The sequence below is a fragment of the Canis lupus genome, chromosome 27 (assembly GCF_003254725.2).
Source record: "Canis lupus dingo isolate Sandy chromosome 27, ASM325472v2, whole genome shotgun sequence".
In the NCBI taxonomy this organism is placed as follows: Eukaryota; Metazoa; Chordata; class Mammalia; order Carnivora; family Canidae; genus Canis; species Canis lupus.
In genome coordinates, this window is record NC_064269.1 from 12,777,630 (window position 1) to 12,797,150 (window position 19,521).

General features: G+C 33.9%; 1 protein-coding gene across 4 annotated transcripts in view; it reads right to left on the minus strand.

Moving 5' to 3' along the window:
• The window catches only part of CNTN1 (contactin 1), a 349,178-nt gene that overhangs the window by 96,299 nt on the left and 233,358 nt on the right, over positions 1 to 19,521 (minus strand). For all 4 annotated transcript variants that reach the window (XM_025477273.3, XM_025477275.3, XM_025477274.3 and 1 more), the window contains one exon: positions 7,578 to 7,698. In XM_025477273.3, coding sequence (XP_025333058.1) covers positions 7,578 to 7,698 — 121 coding nt within the window. The remainder of the gene's footprint in view (positions 1 to 7,577; positions 7,699 to 19,521) is intronic.

Genomic DNA, 19,521 nt, shown 5'->3' on the forward strand with positions numbered 1-19,521 from the left:
CCAGGGCGCGATCCTGGAGACCCGGGATCAAATCCCACGTCGGCTCCCGGTGCATGGAGCCTGCTTCTCCCTCTGCCTATGTCTCTGCCTCTCTCTCTCTCTCTCTCTCTATGTGACTATCATAAATAAATAAAAATTAAAAAAAAAGGAGTATGCAAGTGACTCACTTTCTCTACAATACTACTTTTTCAAAAATTTTAGTCATTCTGATGGATATATAATGATACATCATTGTGGTTTTAAACGTGCCTTTCCCTAATGGCCAATGATGTTGAACAACATTTAAATATTGATTTCCCATTTGTATACCTTTTTTTTTAAAGATTTTATTTATTTATTCATGAGAGACACACAGAGAGAGAGAGAGGCAGAGACACAGGCAGAGGGAGAAGCAGGCTCCATGAAGGGAGCCCGATGTGGGACTCGATCCAGGGTCTCCAGGATCATGCCCTGGGCCAAAGGCAGACACTCAACAGCTGAGCCACCCAGGTGTCCCTGTATACCTTCTTCATTGAAATATCTGCTCATATCTTTTGTTGTTTGTCATATTGGAATGTTTTATAGTTTTGAGAACTCTTTACCTATTCTTTAAATAAATCTTTTATTGGACATGCAGTCTGCAAGTATTTCCCAGTCTGTAGCTTGTCTTTTCATCATCTTCACAGAGACTCACAAAGCAAAAGTTTTTAATTTTGATGAGGTCCAGTTAATTACTTTTTCAGCTTATACATTATGTTTTTGGTGTCAAGTCTATGAACTCTTGCCATACACCTAATTGCTGAACATTTTCACATTTATAATTTTTCCTAAAAGTTCCATAGTTTTACATTTTACATTTAAGTCTATGATTTACTTGGGGTTGATTTTGTATAAGATTTGAGGTGTAGGTCAAGACTTTTTTTTTTTTTGGCCCACAAATGCCCAAATGTTTCAACATCATTTATTAAAAAGTCTATCTTCATTGAATTACTTTTGCATTTTTGTTAAAATCATTTGAGCATATTTGGATGAGTTATTTTCTGTGTCCAGTGCTGATGCACTATGGTTCATCAGGACAATCTTTAATCCAACTTTGCTAAACTCATCCCAGTACTATTAATTCAAAAACTTCTAAGAGAGGGCTAGAATTCTGTGTCTTTAATTGTATTGGTAAATCTGAAGTACAGCTCTGTTTGGAAACTCTGCTCAGAGTTTTAAAAATCCTCACAAGGATTTTTCATTAATCTTTGCTGAGGTTGGTGTGAGGAAGTGGATAACAGGTGACTTTGTGACTCTCATTTATTAAATTAATTAATAAATATTTAACATTTAGGGAAAGTTATAAAAAATAAGAAATAGCCACCTATATTCTCATTACTTGGCTTAAGAAATGAAACATTACTTATAAAGATGTAGCTTCTTGTGGGTCCCTTCCCTCTTCAATCACATCCTCCTCTCCTCTCTCCAACCCCAGAAGTAACCATTGTCCTATGTTTTATGATTATCATTTTCATGTATTCTGTATATTTGACCATATAAAACACTCATACATATGCATATACATACATATATACAGATATATGTCTAATTCACTATTTTAATAAAAATCTGAAGTAAAAATGACTACTAACTTGATCCAAGGGCAAATTATCATCCTTCTCAGCCTTCAAATGCAGACCACAGCATGTCCTAAAGTCTGGTTTAGTTCAATTTGTTTAGATTTAATCATATGTTTACTGGGTTCTTAGTTCACCATGCTTTCTGACATCTCAAAATTTTATTCTGGGATTATTTTCTTTCTTCCTGAATTTTACCCACTAGACATTCCTTTATACATAACAGTTTCTTTGGAGGATAGACTCTGTTACTGTTTGTCTAAATATTACTTTATTTTTTCTCATGATGAATAATATCTTGTCTGGGTATACACTTTTGGATGGATAGTTACTTTTCTTTTAGCATATTGAAGACATTACTCCATGGCTGTAGTAGTATCTGCAGTTGCATAATAAATTACCCCAAAACCCAGTGGCTTAAAACAACAATAAACATAATCTCTCACAGTTTCTGTGAGAATTAAGAATTTTTGAGTGGCTTAGCTGGAGAGTTCTTGATCAAGATTTGGTCCAAGGGTACAGTCACCTGAAAGCTTGCCTAGAGGATTTCCTCTCTAGATAGCTTACTTGTATGACTGGGAAATTGATGCTGATTATCAATAGGTTTTATCTCCTCATGTAAGCTTCTCTACAAAACTGAAGAAATGTCCTCATGACATGACAGCTAGCTTCCTCCAGACTGAGAGTTCCAAGAACCAAGGGAGAAGGAGAATTGTGACTCATGACAGTGTTTATCAGTGTCACTTCTGTTGCCATATATAAGCAACTCCCAGTGTAAAAGGGATTATACAAGGGTTGGTATACCAGAAAGCAAGATGACTGAGGTCAATCATGAAGTCTATCTCCTCCAGTTACTTTGTGACTTTTTTTCCTTTATGACTTGATATTGCTAATGCTGAGTAGTCTGTGGTCAATATATTACTATGCCTTTGCAAAAAAAAAATATTTTTTCCCGCTTGCTGCTTCTATAATGTTCTATTGGTTTTTAATATTTTGCAGTTTTATTTATGTTTATTAATTGTTCTTGTGTTTCATCATGCTTCTTAAAATGAGAAGCCATACTGTCACTAATTTTCCAAAATTTATATTCATTATCTCTTTGAAAACTTTTTCTCTCCTACTTTATCTAATATTCCTTCTAGTAATCTGATTTGACAAGTATTGCTTTCTCATTAGATTCTTAATATAATCTCATTTTGAAAATTTGTCTTTGTTTCTCTGTGCTAAAATGTGTTTATTTCCTCATATACTATCTCTTAGGTCTTTATCCTCTCTTAATCTTTCCTAATTTTTGTTTAACTTATTTATTGGCTTTTTATTTTCAATGATTGTCCTTTTCATTTATAGGTATTATTTTTGTTTTTTTCCTTTAAACTCTCGTTTTTATAGTATCTTGTTTCCAACTCAATTTACCATTGTCCCTTTTATTTAAAGATCTGGGTGGGAATATCCTCATTCTTATTCCAATGAGTAGAATATGTAAAGTACTCTGAACTCAAACACTATTGTTGTCTACCAATCTAACTGCTGATTCTCATTATTGCTTGTCATTTCTGACATAATTTCATATTTTGTTTATTTAATATCTGTTAGAATACTGAGGGGGCTGGTTTGAAAGCTCGCTATTTTGAGAGGGTAGTTTTTGCCTTTGCCAAGGCTGTGAGGAAGAATGTATATTAATTTATCCAAAAATTTTGATTCTTTTAGTGAAAGAGTTTTTAGAACATAGAGTGAGCATATTGCCAGTAAAGTAAATAGTTTTGATTTCTTCCAATCAGTGTGACTTGAATTCTATGTATAGGGCTTCCAGGAAAATACTGCTTGAATAAAAGTTACTTTTGAAAAATAGTCTCTATACTATACAAAGACTAACAGAAATATATTCAAAGTGAAAGGATAGAAATAGCATAAAAGGCAGCTTTGGAAATCAAAAGTGAAAATTACATGGCCAATTTGACTCTAGGATTTGAAATTGTTTACATAACTGGAGGAACAGACAATGTGTACCATTTTTATGGTCTAATCCTGGAGCACCTGTGAACTCAATTAGTGATTAAAAAAAATTGAAGTGCTATAGATTTTTAAATATAAACCTTTATGCTTGCTACAAAGGCAATGACTATTGGGCTATTGGCAATGGTTATTGGGCTATTTTTGTAAACTGTTTTTAGTTGACATTTGCTTTTCCTTATTTCTCAATCCTATCATACACTAAACAGATAAAAGGTGGGGGTGAGTTTTCTCTGAGTAAAAAGCTCTATGAAATCAGATCCAAAGTTACATTTTTCTTTGGCTATGTTTTTCTATATTTAATTTCAGTTTTATATTTAGAAGCACTCAGATTTAACTAATTCACTACCTCTATTCTAAACTCAGTTTAAAATAATGATGAAAGGTATAAGCCTAAAATACATTTTTCTCTCTCATACAAATTTACACACATACACTCACTGATCCATGATTTTTTTTTTAAAGATTTTATCCATTTATTCATGAGAGACACAAAGAGAGGCAGAGACGCAGAGACAGGGAGAAACAGACTTCTTGCAGGGATTCTGATGGGGGACTCAATCCCTGGACTGGGATCTCGCCCTGAGCAGAAGGTGGATGCTCAACCACTGAGCCACCCAGGTATCCTCTGATCCATGATGGTTAACACACACACATGCACACGCACACACACGATATGGATAGCAGCAATAATTTTCATTATTTATTCATTCCCTTCAAGTAATATGGGTTAAAAGAAACCATATTGTCTAAGTTATGTCCAAATATTTCCATTTTCATTTCATAGGGCATAACAGTTTATGCACTAAACTAGTTTTCTTGCACCCCAAATTTCTCAGTGATCATCAGAGGAAATTACTTTCCTCTCTAATCTGTTTACTGCCTCATTCATAGCACTAATTTCTGAATCTGCAATTTAAATCACTGATATCTGAATATAAGCTAGAATTAGTTCTCAAATCTAGTAAGTTTTTATAGATATCTAATGTCTCATATGTAACACATTTGATATGATTTGAGACATATATTCTTGAAAGGTTGAGTGAAAACTGAAATTTTCACAAGCAATTCATAATCTATTTGAGTTATTAAACCTCACTACATGGAACTAGTTAGGTTTTTGTCCTTGTTTTTTTTTTTAATTATTATTATTATTTTTTTTAGTATCATCCTTTAGTTTCTCTTTTTAGAGAGTCTTGATCTAGATAAGGGAAAGAAAGAAAAATGGACTAAGTTTCTGGGCCTTTCGGCCAAAGATGGCCTTTTGGGCCATTGCTGGCTTAGAAAATCTCGTAAAAATTATAAATCCTCTTCCCAGAGCCATGCCACATACACATGAACTTTTGCATACAATTTCAGGAAGTCCATGAACCCACAGAAGTCTGTCCATGGGCTTCTTGACTGTTCAAAGAACATATTATGATTTCCTGGACTAGATGAAAAAAACATAACTAAGTGGCTAAATGGACCAATAATATTACTTGAGGCATGCTAAGTGTTCTTATATACTACTCATCATTACTATAATAAATATAGAAAATTGTTTAATTTTATACCCCATGACTTGAGTATATAAAGCGTATTTGAAGGTCTAATTCATATACACTTTTGACTATGCATATATGTATTTGCATATATGCATTTGTGCTATAAACTATGCATATATGTATTTGACTATTTTAATTGCAAATTTCTCTTGACATAAAATAAATACCTTTTAGATTATAAAAAATAAAGTTTGGGGAATGATTATAACTTGTAGACTTTTAACAGTCCTAAATAATACTTTTCATCTACTTGTACAATTTTGTTAATATCCTGCTATAGTGTAGGGACTTAAAATGTTATAACAGTTTCTACTAAGTGCAGTTGTCAGGTTCTATTGCTTTAAAGTATTTTCTTCCTGGAACTAAAAAGGTTAAAGAAAGTTACTTTATATTTTTTTACAATACCTGCAATAGCTTCTTTTTATTAGTTTTACGTCTTTAAAATATATACATTACGGTGATTATTAACTACCTAAGTATGTGTGGATAATACCATTGATGCTCTTTGATTATACTCCTCTAACTTCCTCTTCCTTCTAAATACTGGGAATTTACAACATTGTAATTATATGAAAAAACTGCTGTACAAACATTGTAACATAACCCCTATTGTTTGTTTTGTTTTTAGAGAGGGAGAAGTGGGAGTAGGGAGAGAGAGAATCTTAAGCAGGCTCCACACCCACGGCACTCTATTTCACAACCCTGAGACCATGACCCCAGCTGAAATCAAGAGTCTGGAACTTAACTGACTGAGCCACCCAGGGGCCCCAAACATAACCCTTGTTGTAATATAAATGCTAATTATTTTAATATGGAAACAACTTCAATTAAATATACACATAATTTATTGCTGAAAATGGTTTAGCAGCTAGTAGTCTGACTAGAAAGAACAGTGAACTAGTTCCTCTGATAACTCTTGAATATAATAGATGTCCAAGATCATAAAATACTTTTAATGAAAATACAGAAGTTAAATGAACTTTCTTCAATTTAGCATAAGGGATATATGGAATGAATGTCTAAGTTCATTTGGAGGAAGAAAATTGAGTTGGACTTCTATTACTCTATTGTAGAATATGTCCATCTGGAATAAAAGGCTTTTAAGCATTTCCCTAGTGTGATCTAAGGACTCCATATTACCACTGCTCTAGAGGCAACTGCAGGAGATGTATGAGGTTGTGAAATTATACTGATCCAGAGGGGAATGAATATGAACCACAGGTATCATCTTATTTACTAGTTATTTGTTTGATTGTGCAAAAACTGACTAAAGATGTGAAATAAATAATAGCCAATAAATATTTCTAGTAAATGAAATGTGAAAAAATAAAATTTTAATGTAAAAAAGAATAAAATAAAATTTTAATATGACAAAGAGCGATAGAGCTATGAAATTATGGAATGGGATTCTGCAGCTCACTTAAGGATTAATGAAAAATCACATATGAATTTCACAACCTATTAGAGAAGATAACACACATGCACAGATTGCTATAAAACACATTAAAGAAAATATTAACTGTTAATAAAGTTTACAAGAGAGGAACTCATATTTGGGATATCAGAAAAGGACTCATGCATTTGGCAATACTTGAGCCTAGCCTTAAAGGATGGCTTAATATTTGGGCAACAAACAACGACTACAGAACCTAGAAGTAATGCTGTGAACCAAGGAACAGAGGTTGAAACTCTAGGATATTTTTGTGAACTGGTTGGACAGTGGAGTTGGTTACATGGAATGGTAAAAGATTAAAGCTAAACAGGCTGAGGTCAGTACATCAAGATTCTTGGTGCTTAGCTAGAAGAAGTCGTCTTTATTCTGTTGGCAACGAGTAAAGAGCCAATGAATGATGTTTTAAATTGGCCTCCCAGCTATACAGCAAAGGTCAGTATCAAGGGGGCTGTATTTTCAATAAGACTGCATTGTAGCACATTCTCAACTATGTGTAAGAAAAAAGCACTAGTCTAAAAACCAGCAAGAAATAGAAACATGATACATGAAAAAATTAACTTTTTATTCTGAAGTGATAGTGATAAATATGTAACACTTGAAGTCATAGTAAATAGCATCAGTATGTTTTTACCATAAAAAATACAAAAGGAAACAACACTATATTCAACACATGAAAAGTATTAGCAGAAACTGAGAACTTCTGGTAAATACTAAGTTTAAAAAGTACAAACATTTAGTAGGAGGTATGTGGTATAAATTTCTAGAAGACATGTAGTTAGTAAAACAAACAAAATCAGTCTTGTTTACTACTTGTCTGGCATAAATCATTCTTAGGCATGGGTGAGGAGCTGTTCTCAAGGACCAAGACTCTAAATATGTAAGAATTCATACCAGAGTTACCAGAAGATTATACAATAGTTATGCAAGTCAAATACCTCTGGTTTCATGATTTTAAAATGTGGAAACTCTTACCTCGAACAACAAGGTCAGCTGAAGCTGAAGAATTGTCCACAATTGTCTGAGCGGTACACGTGTATCTACCAGCATGTTTCAGCTGGGCATTTCGGATGAGTAGTTCCCCATTGGAATCCAGCTGTTAGCAAAAATAGCAGTCATTCACGTCACTACAATCTTCACCAATTATATGGCACTTAGGACACAAAAGGTACAATTCCCCCCTAACAAAATGAGCATCATTCAAAGGTATCTCTTTTAGCTATGCCAATTCGGTCCTTACTTAGGTTAGGCTACTTCAAGTCTGGTCTTCAGTATCTTAAGTGAAAAGTTAAATGAATAAATTACTTAAGATCCTTTTTAGCTCAAATATATTTAACATTCTATTGTTTCTATTATCCAAGGGCCATGCTGAGATGCTTAACAGATTGCAATATCCTGGTGTCCCTGGAAAATTCCATTTTCGAGCAGACATTTGGTTGTCTTGAGAACTAAATATATTGATTAACTATTCTAATCATAAATATCCAGCTATCTTAGAAGATGAAAAAGTAATGGTTAGGTTAATATTTTAATAATAGAGGAGGATATTGTTTATGTAATAGGATAGACTTACACATTTTTAAGTTTTGATTTTTTTTTTTTTAAATGACTGCATTTGGAATGAATGCTCTGCTTTACCATAGTTTTTGCCAGTGGCTCCTTCATATATTAAATTCCTCACTGGTTTTGTAAAGTGTTTAGGTTTGCTACTTTTTTAATTAATGAAGTTAAGAATATAGCCATACCTTGAAGATATTGTGGGTTCAATTCCAGATCACCACAATAGAGCAAGTCAAATGAATGTTTTAATTTCCTAGTGCATATTAGAGTTATGCTTACACTATATTATAGTCAATTAAGTATGCAATGGCATTATGTCTAAAAAAGCAATGTACAGGGCCAGCTGGGTGGCACAATCTGTTAGCGTCTGTCTTGGTTTTGGCTCAGGTCGTGATCTCAGGGTTGTGAGATCAAGCCCTGCATAGGGCTTAGGATGCTTAGGGTGGAGTCTGCTTAGGATTTTCTCTCTCTTCCCCTCCTCTTGTATGCTCATTCTCTTTCTCTCAAATAAACAAATCTTTGAAAAGAGCAAAGTACATACCTCAATTTAAAATACTTTAAAAATACTTTATATGTAAAAAATGTTAAGCATCATATTAGCTTTCAGCAAGTCATAATCTTTTGCTGGTGGAGGTTCTTGCCTTGATGTTGATGGCTGCTAACTGACAAGTATGGTTGTTCTTGAAAGTTTGGATATCTGTGGCAATTTCTTAAAATAAGACAACAGGAGCTTGCCCCATTAATTGACTCTTCCTTTCATGAAAGATTTTTCTGTAGCATGTGATTTTTTTTCTTTTTTCTTTTTTTTTTTTTTTATGGCAAATGTGATAGGATGTCACTCCCAGGGTTTTTTTTTTTTTTTAAGATTTTATTTATTTATTCATAGAGATGCAGAGAGAGAGGCAGAGACACAGGCAGAAGGAGAAGCAGGCTCCATGCAGACAGCCTGACATGGGATTCGATCCAGGGTCTCCAGGATCATGCCCTGGGCCGCAGGCGGCGCTAAACCGCTGCGCCACCAGGGCTGCCCGCATGTGATGTTTTTGACAGCATTTTACCTACAACTGAACTTCTTTCAAAATTAGAGTCAATCCTCTCAAACCATGCTGATGCTTTATCAACTTAATTGATGTAATATTTGAATTCCTTTGTTGTCATTTTAACAGTCTCCAGAGCTTCTGTACCAGCAGTAAATTCCATCTCAAGAAACCACTTTCTCTGCACTTCCATAGGAAACAACTCTTATCTCTTCAAGTTTCATCAAAAGATTGCAGCAATTCAATCACATCTTCGGATTCCACTTCTAATTCTAGTTCTCTTGCTATTTTCACTATATTTTTTGTTTACCTCCTCTACTGAAATCTTGAACCCCTTAAAGTCATCCATGAAGGTTGGAATCAAATTCTTCCAAATTCCTGTTCATGTTGATATTTTGGCCTCTTCCCATGAATCACAAATATTCTTAATGGCATCTAAAACTGGGAATCTGTCCCAGAAGTTTTTCAATTTGCTTTGCCCAGATCCATCAGAGGAATCATTATCTATGGCAGCTATAGCCTTATGAAATGTAGTTCTTAAATAATAAGACTTGACATGAAAACACTAATTTGAAAAGGTAGATGCTCTCCCATGTTTATTGCAGACTTCTTTATAATAGCCAAGATATGAAAGCAACCCCTGTGTCCATCAATAGATGAACGGATAAAGAAGATGTGATACACACACACACACACTACACACAATGGAATATTAGTCATAAAAATGAAGGAAATATTGCCACTTACTACATCTTGAAGATATTATTTGAAGTGAAATAAGTCATAGAAACAGAAATACCATGTAATTTACTTATATTTGAAGACTAAAAAACAAAATGAACAAACAAATAAACAAAGCAGACTCTTAAATACAGAGAACGATCTGGTGGTTGACAGAGGGGAGGTGGGTGGAGGAATGGACAAAGTAGAAGAAAGAGATTAAGTACAAATTCTCAGTTATAAAATAAATAAGTCATGGAGATGAAATACAGTACCAGAATACAGACAATAATATTGTAATAACATTGTATGGTGACAGATGGTGACTATACTTACTGTGAATATTAAGTAATGTATAGAATGTGTTGAGTTACTATGTTGTACACCTGAAACTAATATAACATTGTATGTCAATTGTATTTCAATAATAACACTTGAAAGTTGAAATTGCTCTTTGATCCATGAGCCCAACATTAATCTTGTACATTTTTTATCAGAGCTCTTTAGTGACCAGGTGCATTGTCAATGGGCAGTAATATTTTGCAAGAAACCATTTTCTTTTCTGAGCAATAGGTATCGACGGTGGGCTTAAAATATTCAACAATATTGAATATTTCAAAATGTTGTCAACAGATGTGTTACCAGCGAGGCTTTGCCGTTCCATTTATAGAGCGCAGGAAGAGTCGATTATGCATAACTCTTAACAGCCCTAGGATTTTCAGAATGGTAAATGAGCATCGGCTTCAACTTAAATTCACCATCTGCATTAGCTCCCAACGAGAAAGTCAGCCAGTCCTTTGAAGTTGTGAAGACTTTTCAATAGCTAGGAAAAGTCTTAGATAATATCTTCTAAGGTTGATTTGTCTACTTTGAAAATCTTTTGTTTACTGTAGCCACCTTCATTAATTATCTTAGGTAGGTCTTCTGAGTAACTGGCTGCAGCTTTTCCATCAATACTTGCTGCTTCTCCTTGTGTTGTTGTATTGTGGAGACAGCTTCTTTCCTTAAACCTCACGAACCAACCTACGTTAGCGTCACACTTTTCTTCTGCAGCTTCCTCACCTCTCTCAGCCTTCACGGAATTGAATAGAGTCAGAGCCTTGCTCTGGATTGGCCTCTGGTTGAAGGGGATGTTTTGGCTGGTTTGATCTTCTATCTAGACAACTAAAACTTTCTCCATACTAGCAATAAGGCTGCTTTGCTTTCTCATTATTTATATGTTCACTAGAGTTGCACTTTTAATTTCCTTCCAGAGCTTTTCCTTTGTATTTATAATTTGACTTACTGGTGCCGAGAATCCTAGCTTTAGACCTATCTTGGCTTTCAACATGCCTTCCTCTATAAGCTTAATTATTTATATAGTATTTGATTTAAAGTGAGACACATGAAATTCTTTCTTTTTTCTTTTCTTTTTGAAATTTTTTCTTTTCCTTGAACACTTAGAGGCTATCATAGGGCTATTGGCCTGATCTCAATATTGTTGTATCTCAGGGAATAGGGAGGGAGAAAGTCGGAACAGCTAGTCAGTGGACCAGTTAGAATGCACACAATATTTATTAAGTTTGCTTTTTCTAGGTGCAGTTCCTGGTACTAGAGAACAATGACGATAGTACATCAAAGATCACTGATCGCAGATAATCATAACAAATATAATAGCAAGTGCTATTAGAAAAATGGTGCCAATGGACTTGCTCAACATTGGGTTGCCACAAACTTTCAATTGTAAAAACACATTATCTGCAAAGAGCCATAAAGTGAAGTGCAGTAAAATAAGGTATGCCTGTAACCGCTAGTTATAATCTGAGCGGATTGATTCAGTTGGTTGTAATAGAATGCTACTATCTCCATATAAAGAACTGGCCAGAGGATACACACATTGATCCTTGATATTAGCCAGTCTTAGTAAAAATGTAGCTAGAGGTAATAGAATTTAATGTCAGTTGGGGGGTCTTCTTGTATCTAGAGGTCTAGATTGGCTATAAATTCAGTTTTCAAGATTCCTGAAAATTCCTTGGGTAGGAGGTACTTTCCTTCTGCTCCAGTGGTCAGTTATTTCTTTGCCATACCAAGGAGCGCCAGACAAGAAATTCATCTTTCTCTATTTTGTTGTAAAACCTAATATCACAAAGTATTCCCCACTAAGGTGGATTTACTGAATAGAAGAGGATGGAATTGGCTGTATCCTACAAAGTGGGGCAATTCAACATTGAAAATTACCATTCACACAAAAAAGAAAATTATCATTCACTACATATTTCTATTCTTAAAAGTCCTGTTGGTTGTATTTTTACTAGGGATTTCTCAGTGACTTTACCTTTCCCAGTGCCCTGCCATAATGCTGGTAGCCATTCCCACTCTCATCTCCTACTTCTCTCTGCTCTTCTCTTCTCACCCTTGGAAAAAGAGAATTATTCTTCTTTCCTTGTGGAAAGCTGCTTAATTACATGATGGTTGCTTGGATCAGATAATACCTATTCTTCAAAATGGGACTTTCTGTTCTTAGTTGTTTGTTTGTTTTTTTTTTTCATTTCTTTATCTCTTACTCCTTAATTCATTTTAATCTGGTTCTCATCTCTTCAACTTATTTTACTTGACTTCTGATACCAGTTGATCTTTCCCACACATTCAACTTTCTAATCATCTATGGTAACACACTTCCCAGAAACTTCAAGGACATTCTCAATGTTTATCTTCTTCTTCCTCCTCCTCCTTTTCCTCCTCCTCCTCCTGCCCTCCTCCTCCTCCTTCTTTGTCTTCGTCTTCGTCTTCATCTTCCTTATAATTCCATCATAAATTTCTTAATTTACCCATTCTTTCCATCACTACTGTCTCCTCTTTCCTTTTATAAGCTGTTAACATCTCTCACTGAACTACTATGCCCTGTTTGATCACAGTCTCCACTCCTGTAATATTTTACTCTTTTCTCTACTTGGTACCCAGAGTGATCTTTTAAAAACACAAATAAGACCAAATCACCCTTCTTTGTATAAATACAACTCACTGAAAGCTTAAAAAATTTCCTCTTCCTGGAATATGGCCAAACTGGCTCCGTTTTCTAGATTTGGTCCAATATTCCAGCTCATCTAGTACCATGTCACTTATTCTGCTCTCCAGGAGAACATAACCTTTTAAGGATCTTAAGTGCATTGTGTTCTCTCTCATATGTGGTCTCCATGGTGTTTCTTCTAGACTGTGATCCCCTCATATCTCCACCCTTTTATCACATTCACTTAAGTAAATTCTCTACACTTACCAATACCTACTCATTTCCTCAAGCAAGATTTATTATTTTTTCTTGTTCTATTTTGTCACTGTACCTTTTGCCTTATGTCATATATCTCAACTGCAGTAAAATAGTTGTACAATTATAGGATTACAGTTGGTCTTCTTGTTCATCATTGTATCCCTGTGTTTTATATATATGTGTGTGTGTGTGTGTGTGTGTGTGTGTGTGTGTGTGTACAGCTGTCTTCTACTAGGCTGTAATTTTTCGGGGGAGGGACTAGGTTTTATTTATTATTACATACAAGTTACTTATTATAATATGTGACATACAGGAGGACTTCAACAAATAAATATTACATGAATGAATTAATAAATGCTTATTATCTAAAATGTTTTTATTAAATTCATTTAGTAATTTTGTGTGATTTTTCCAGATAGATAATGACAATATTATAAGATAAAATAACTGAATTGAGAACTATTTGTATCTATATACATGAGATAAACTGCCATCAATAATATATTTCAAACTATTTATGAACTAACTTCATGAGGAAATAAAAGTTTTAGCAATAATGTGTTAATTTATAGAAAAAAAATGCAGTTAACATAAAAGAGAATGGAAACCTCTAAGTTTTCCAACCACCTGTATTTGTTGTAAAGAATTTGAGGGGCACCTGGGTGACTCAGTGGTTGAGCATCCACCTTCAATTCAGGGTATGATCCCCGGGTCCTGGATCGAGTCCTACATCAGATTCCCTGCAGGGAGCCTGCTTCTCCCTCTGCTTATGTCTCTGCCTCTCTCTGTGTGTCTCTCGTGAATAAATAAAAGCTTAAAACAATTTTTTTTTAACCTTGCCCAAAGGGAGGTCTGCTATTTCCTCAGCTTCTGGAAGATAATCTAAAGTATCTTTCTTTGCCTGGGTATTTTGGGCTGTACTGGATAGTCTAATATGATTTAGAGTGGGTAGAGACACCTATAAAATTTTAGACTTAGGGTCTGAAACCATCTAGTGACTTAGGATAGGGGCTTTGGGTCATGTGGTATCAGTCAATCTAGAGACTGACATTAACTGTTTGGGCAGTCAATCATGTCTACATGATTCAACTCCAATAAACTCTCTGAACACCAAAGCTCAGGCAAGCTTTCCTGGATGGCAGTGCTCTGTGCATATTGCCATATACCTAAGCTGATAAAGTAATGCATCTTAACTCCACAGAGACAGAACAATGGAAGCTCTGTATTTGGTATCTCTCCTGGACTCTGCACTATGCACTTCCTCTATTGGCTGATTTTAATATGTATGCTTTTTCCTGTAATAAACTGTAGCTATAAATATCATAGCTTTCAGGGAGTTCTGTGAATCCCTTCTAGCAAATCAAAACTGAGGGTGATTTTGGCAACCCCTGGAATTTGTAGTTCATTTCAGAAGTGAGGATGGTCTTGGAGATGGTGCCCCTTTGTAGTTGGCCTAACTCCTCATACTGCCTTACTAAATAGGATTCATCTAAGAAAGGAAGTAAAGGAATACTATTTTATTATTTATAACTATTTTAAAAATATTTGAGGTAAGGAGAGAATAAATGTATACGTATGGTGATAATAATAATAAGTTTTTCTTGAGCTATCATAAAGGCTAATTGACACATATTTCTGAGTAATTTTCTAGTGAGAAAAAATAAAATAATTTAAACACTATATATATGAAAACATACTGCTTTAATGTGTTCTCCTATTCTTAATTAGCACTGCATTGTGACACTAAATATTTAGTAATGGAAAGATATTAAGTAAAATCTTTTTAAGTTATTATGACTCAAGATAGTAAGTTATATTTGAGAAAAATAATGTCTGAATAAAAATAAAAGAAACTAGTCCTATTACATGCTTTTTTTGATTGCTTACTATGCCTAAATGAAAGATAATCCTGTTGCTAAACTCACACTATTTTAAGGAGTCAGAGTCCTGTGATTAGACTGAAATTAAAAAAATAAAACATTTCAGAAATTTAAAATGTTTTTTTTAATTCAACCTCTCACAATAAAAAAAATTGAGGGCAGAAACATAATATAAAAATAAACAAGTTATGACACTATAATTGCCTTTCGTAAAATATTTGTATTCTGTACACCTAATATTCTTTTTTTTTAATAAAATTGCTATCCTTTTTTCTCCCAGATTCTCAGTTTGAAACATATTGCTGCTTATATATTCATTTATTTTATTTTCAGAGAAATAATGTGGTCATGATTTTCATACTTTTCACATGTAATGAAAAACACAAACTATTTTATGTCTTAAAATATCATATTCAATTTATATTTAATGAATCTTCAGAATAAACTCTAAACTTTCAATTAAACTATTCTAAAAGTTTAATGCTGCAGTACTTTTAAATGTCAGCTCAATTTTAAGCATTAGGACTTAGGTAGGTAACGATAGACTACTTGTATAAAGCAATAATAAGCAACTTTAACATCTATTTTCATTTGCTCTATATTTGGTAAAGGTGTGGCACTGAAATGTCTTAAGAAGGAAAGCAAAGGAAAAATATACTATATCATTTCCAATATAGTTGTGTATGTATAAAAGCTTTCCTGAAATTTTTATAAATGGTAATAGCTCTTTCCATACCTCAGGAGAAGCTGAGGTTCTCAGTGGTCAACAGAACGCTTACAAAGCAAGTAAAGATCATGGACCTCAGCACATTCTAGCCACAAATTAGATACGAATGCTCTCTATATTTTCACTAAAAAACCACAGCTTGGCTGAATTACAAAATGCTTCCCTTCATGTGAGGAGAGTTGAATCACATACTGGAAATTGTGATAGCACAGCTCAGGGATGTTCCAAAGTGTATATGTGGTTTACCACTTAGAAATTTCCCAAATTTAAATCAAAAGACTTCCAAAATATAAATGCACCATTCCTTTCTTCCCCCAACCCCGTGAACTAACTCTTCAAATTCATCACTGCAGTGTAAATGAATCTGAATTACTAGTTATATTAACAAATTGAATTAATCATAATACATGAAGAAATATGTTGGTCTGGTACATACAAGGTCTAGGTAAAGCTTAGAACTCATAATAGCTATATATCAACAAAAATATGTCTTTGTTCCATTGAAGTTCATAAAGAAGGGGCAGATACAGAAGGCTGAAGGAAAGAATATCTTTTTTTTTTAAATTTTTTTAAGAATATCTTTTAAACAGAATATTCTAGAAACTTATGAGCAAAAGTTATTAAATATGTTTGGTATATGTTATATCCATGAAAAATTAAAAAAATCATTTTTACTTTTGGCTTTTTAGATTAAAGGAGGATTAACTATAGAAGATGCATCACTGTAACTGCAAACTTCAACAAAACCATCATTAACACGATTTCCAGCAAATGCTTAGGGTTTTGTACATGCCAGGGACTATTATAAATAAATATTCTACTACTCGTAACCATATTTTTGGGAAGAGGACATAATTTACTATTAACTATAGCCACCACTACTGTTAGTACTGTTGCTATTGATAGAATACTTCTGCTGATACTCATACTACTATTAAAACTGCTGCTCCTACTTGCATCATTCCTGCTGTCACTGTGGCCACTACTCCTAAGCTCCTGGGAATACCTGATCTAATTTGTTAAGTGTCTTTCAGATAGCTGACAATGTGCTAGCTACTCTACATACATTTTCTTATTTTTTATAATACTTAGGGAGGTACTATTTGTTTCTTTTTTATTTTATTTTTAAAGATTGATTGGAGAGAGAGTGGGGGGAGGGGTAGAACCAAAGGGAAAGAATCTCAAACAGACACCTTGCTGAGTATGGATCCCTCTTCATCCCATGACCCTGAGATCATGACCCAACCTGAAATCAAGAGTGGAATGCTCAACCAACTGAGCCACCGATGTTTCCATTTTAGAGACGAAGAATTTGAGATTTTAAGTTAAGTGGCTCATGCAAGGCTCCATAGTTAACACACACTACTGGTTCGACCAGGACAAATTGTTTCCAAGATATTGTTTCATGAATCAGACAATGGGATTTAAGTTCACGGCTTGGTAGGTAAAAATGGGTAGCTTCTCATTGCAGAAAGAATACAATGCTATTATTTTACATATTTATTTATTAAAATTTTAATCTATCTAAAGGTTCAACCATAAGAAAATAGGAAGAATAGTAGCACAGTCACCTGCATAACAACCATTAGATTCAACAATTGTAAATTTACCGTGTTTATCTAATTATCTAGCTGGCTAGCGCTATCTTTCCTTGTCTCCATATACAATGTGTCCATCTGTTATTGAACCCTTAAAGAACAAATTATTGATATTATCTTATTTCATTCCTTAAATATTAGATTGAACCTCTAAAAAAGGCCATCCTCTTACATAATCACAAAACCATTTTCATATAACATAATTAACACTAATTTCCTAATATTACCTAATATTTAAGTTAGTGTTGTTTTAAGTAATATTTCAGCATTGATTGCCTGAATCTGAAAATTTTTTTTAAAGGTATGACTTAAAAATTTTATGAAAATGAAATAATATCATCACAAATATAAAAACTTAAATTAGGAAAGTGGTCTAGAATTATTACTAAGTGGTCACCAGGTATTTATAGAACTAATGGAAATATAGAATATCCTTAAATTTGGCTATTTTGATGGCTGAAGCATCCAATTTTGATCATTTGGACAATTTTAAATTAAAATTCAAAAAGAACATTTTTTCCTGTAAGCATTTTGATTTATGGACAAAAACATCAAAGCCTTGGATTTAGAACCAATATTTTAGAGTTGAAAGTAAAGTTGATATTAATTCATATGGTTTTCACATTGCTTCCCTTAGGGTTCTGAAGATCTTCAAGGATCACATGGTAGAGGAAGGGATCAGATGGGAAGTTTTATGGGACAGGAAGAAACGAGAGGTCTCATGGTTAGGGACATGGCTCTGTAGAGTCCCACACATATACCCACACATGCACACAATTTCTTAACTCAGAGCAACCTCACCTTCACTTTTTTTTTTTTTTTTATTGGGCTTCTGATTTAAATTCTCTTTACAAAAAAGGATTCTGCTACTAAAAACTTGTTATTTTAAAACTTCTGATGCAGCCCAAATTCCTCATTGGTAGATGAGAAGCCTGAAGTTCAGAATGACTGTCCTGACCTATAACTTCTCAAAGGCCAAATCAGAACAAAACTCCAGATCTTTAGATAATGTTCTGTTCTTAAAAACCAAGTGAAAAAATTAGATAGATTTTTTTTTGGAATATGCCAGCTAATGATGAAATAGTGTATTTCTAGTGTGATATTGTAAATAAAACATCAAAGTTCATAATGTGAAATTATAAAATTCTTAAGATACCAAAAGATTACATGCTTATTTCTTCCTTTTTAAATTTTAAATACTTGCAATATTTTGCCAGAATAATTACTGCAGTAATGCTTAAGTATACAAGGAGTTCTATATAAAACAAAGGGGACTTTGAATGGATTTTTGGAGATTCTTCGAAGCTTGTACATTTCTGAACAAAACTTGCTGCTATGTGTCCTTAATCTATTAGCATTGACATCAACAAATGCTTACTGAAGACCAGGCTATGGGGTATTATGCTAGAGAATAACCCTAGCTGACATGGTCTCTACACAGGAAGTATAATGATCTAAAAGAAGTCAACACATGTATAGACACATCTAGTGAACATAGATACCTACCTCTGTGTTTACTGGTAGAAAATAGTAAATAAAAGGTAACAGTTAGGTGTAAATAAAGGTCTATTTGGGTAGTAAAAGGAAGGTCAGTGACAGAGTAAAGTAAAACAGAATGTTCTATCTGCTTATCAGAATGCTCTAATCTTATCAATTAATTACTCCCAAGAGCATAGAAAGGATTTGGCAATAGGTAGAATGTCTTTGTGAGTTTTGTGGGAGTCACAGAACTATGTTAGGGCACTATATATGTTTTACATATTTCTCTCTCTTACTACCTCTCAAAATTTAAGTCTTTATTTTTTTTAAGATTTTATTTATTCATGAGAGACACAAAGAAAGGCAGAGACATAGGCAGAGGAAGGAGAAGCAGGCTCCACGCAGGGAGTCCAAGATGGGACTTGATTCTGGAACTCCAGGATCACAACCTGAGCCAAAGGCAGACGCTCAACTGCTTAACCCAACCAGGTGTCTCTCAAAATTTAAGTCTTAAATCATGAAACACATGAAGTCTATCATCTACTACTCATACTATTTTGGAAAATGTTTTAGATAGCCTCATATGTTTTTTTTTTGTTGTTCTAATCACTCTCATCTGCTCAAAACAATATAATTTCTCTTTGTTTCTGACACATTATGCTTAAAATCTTTCA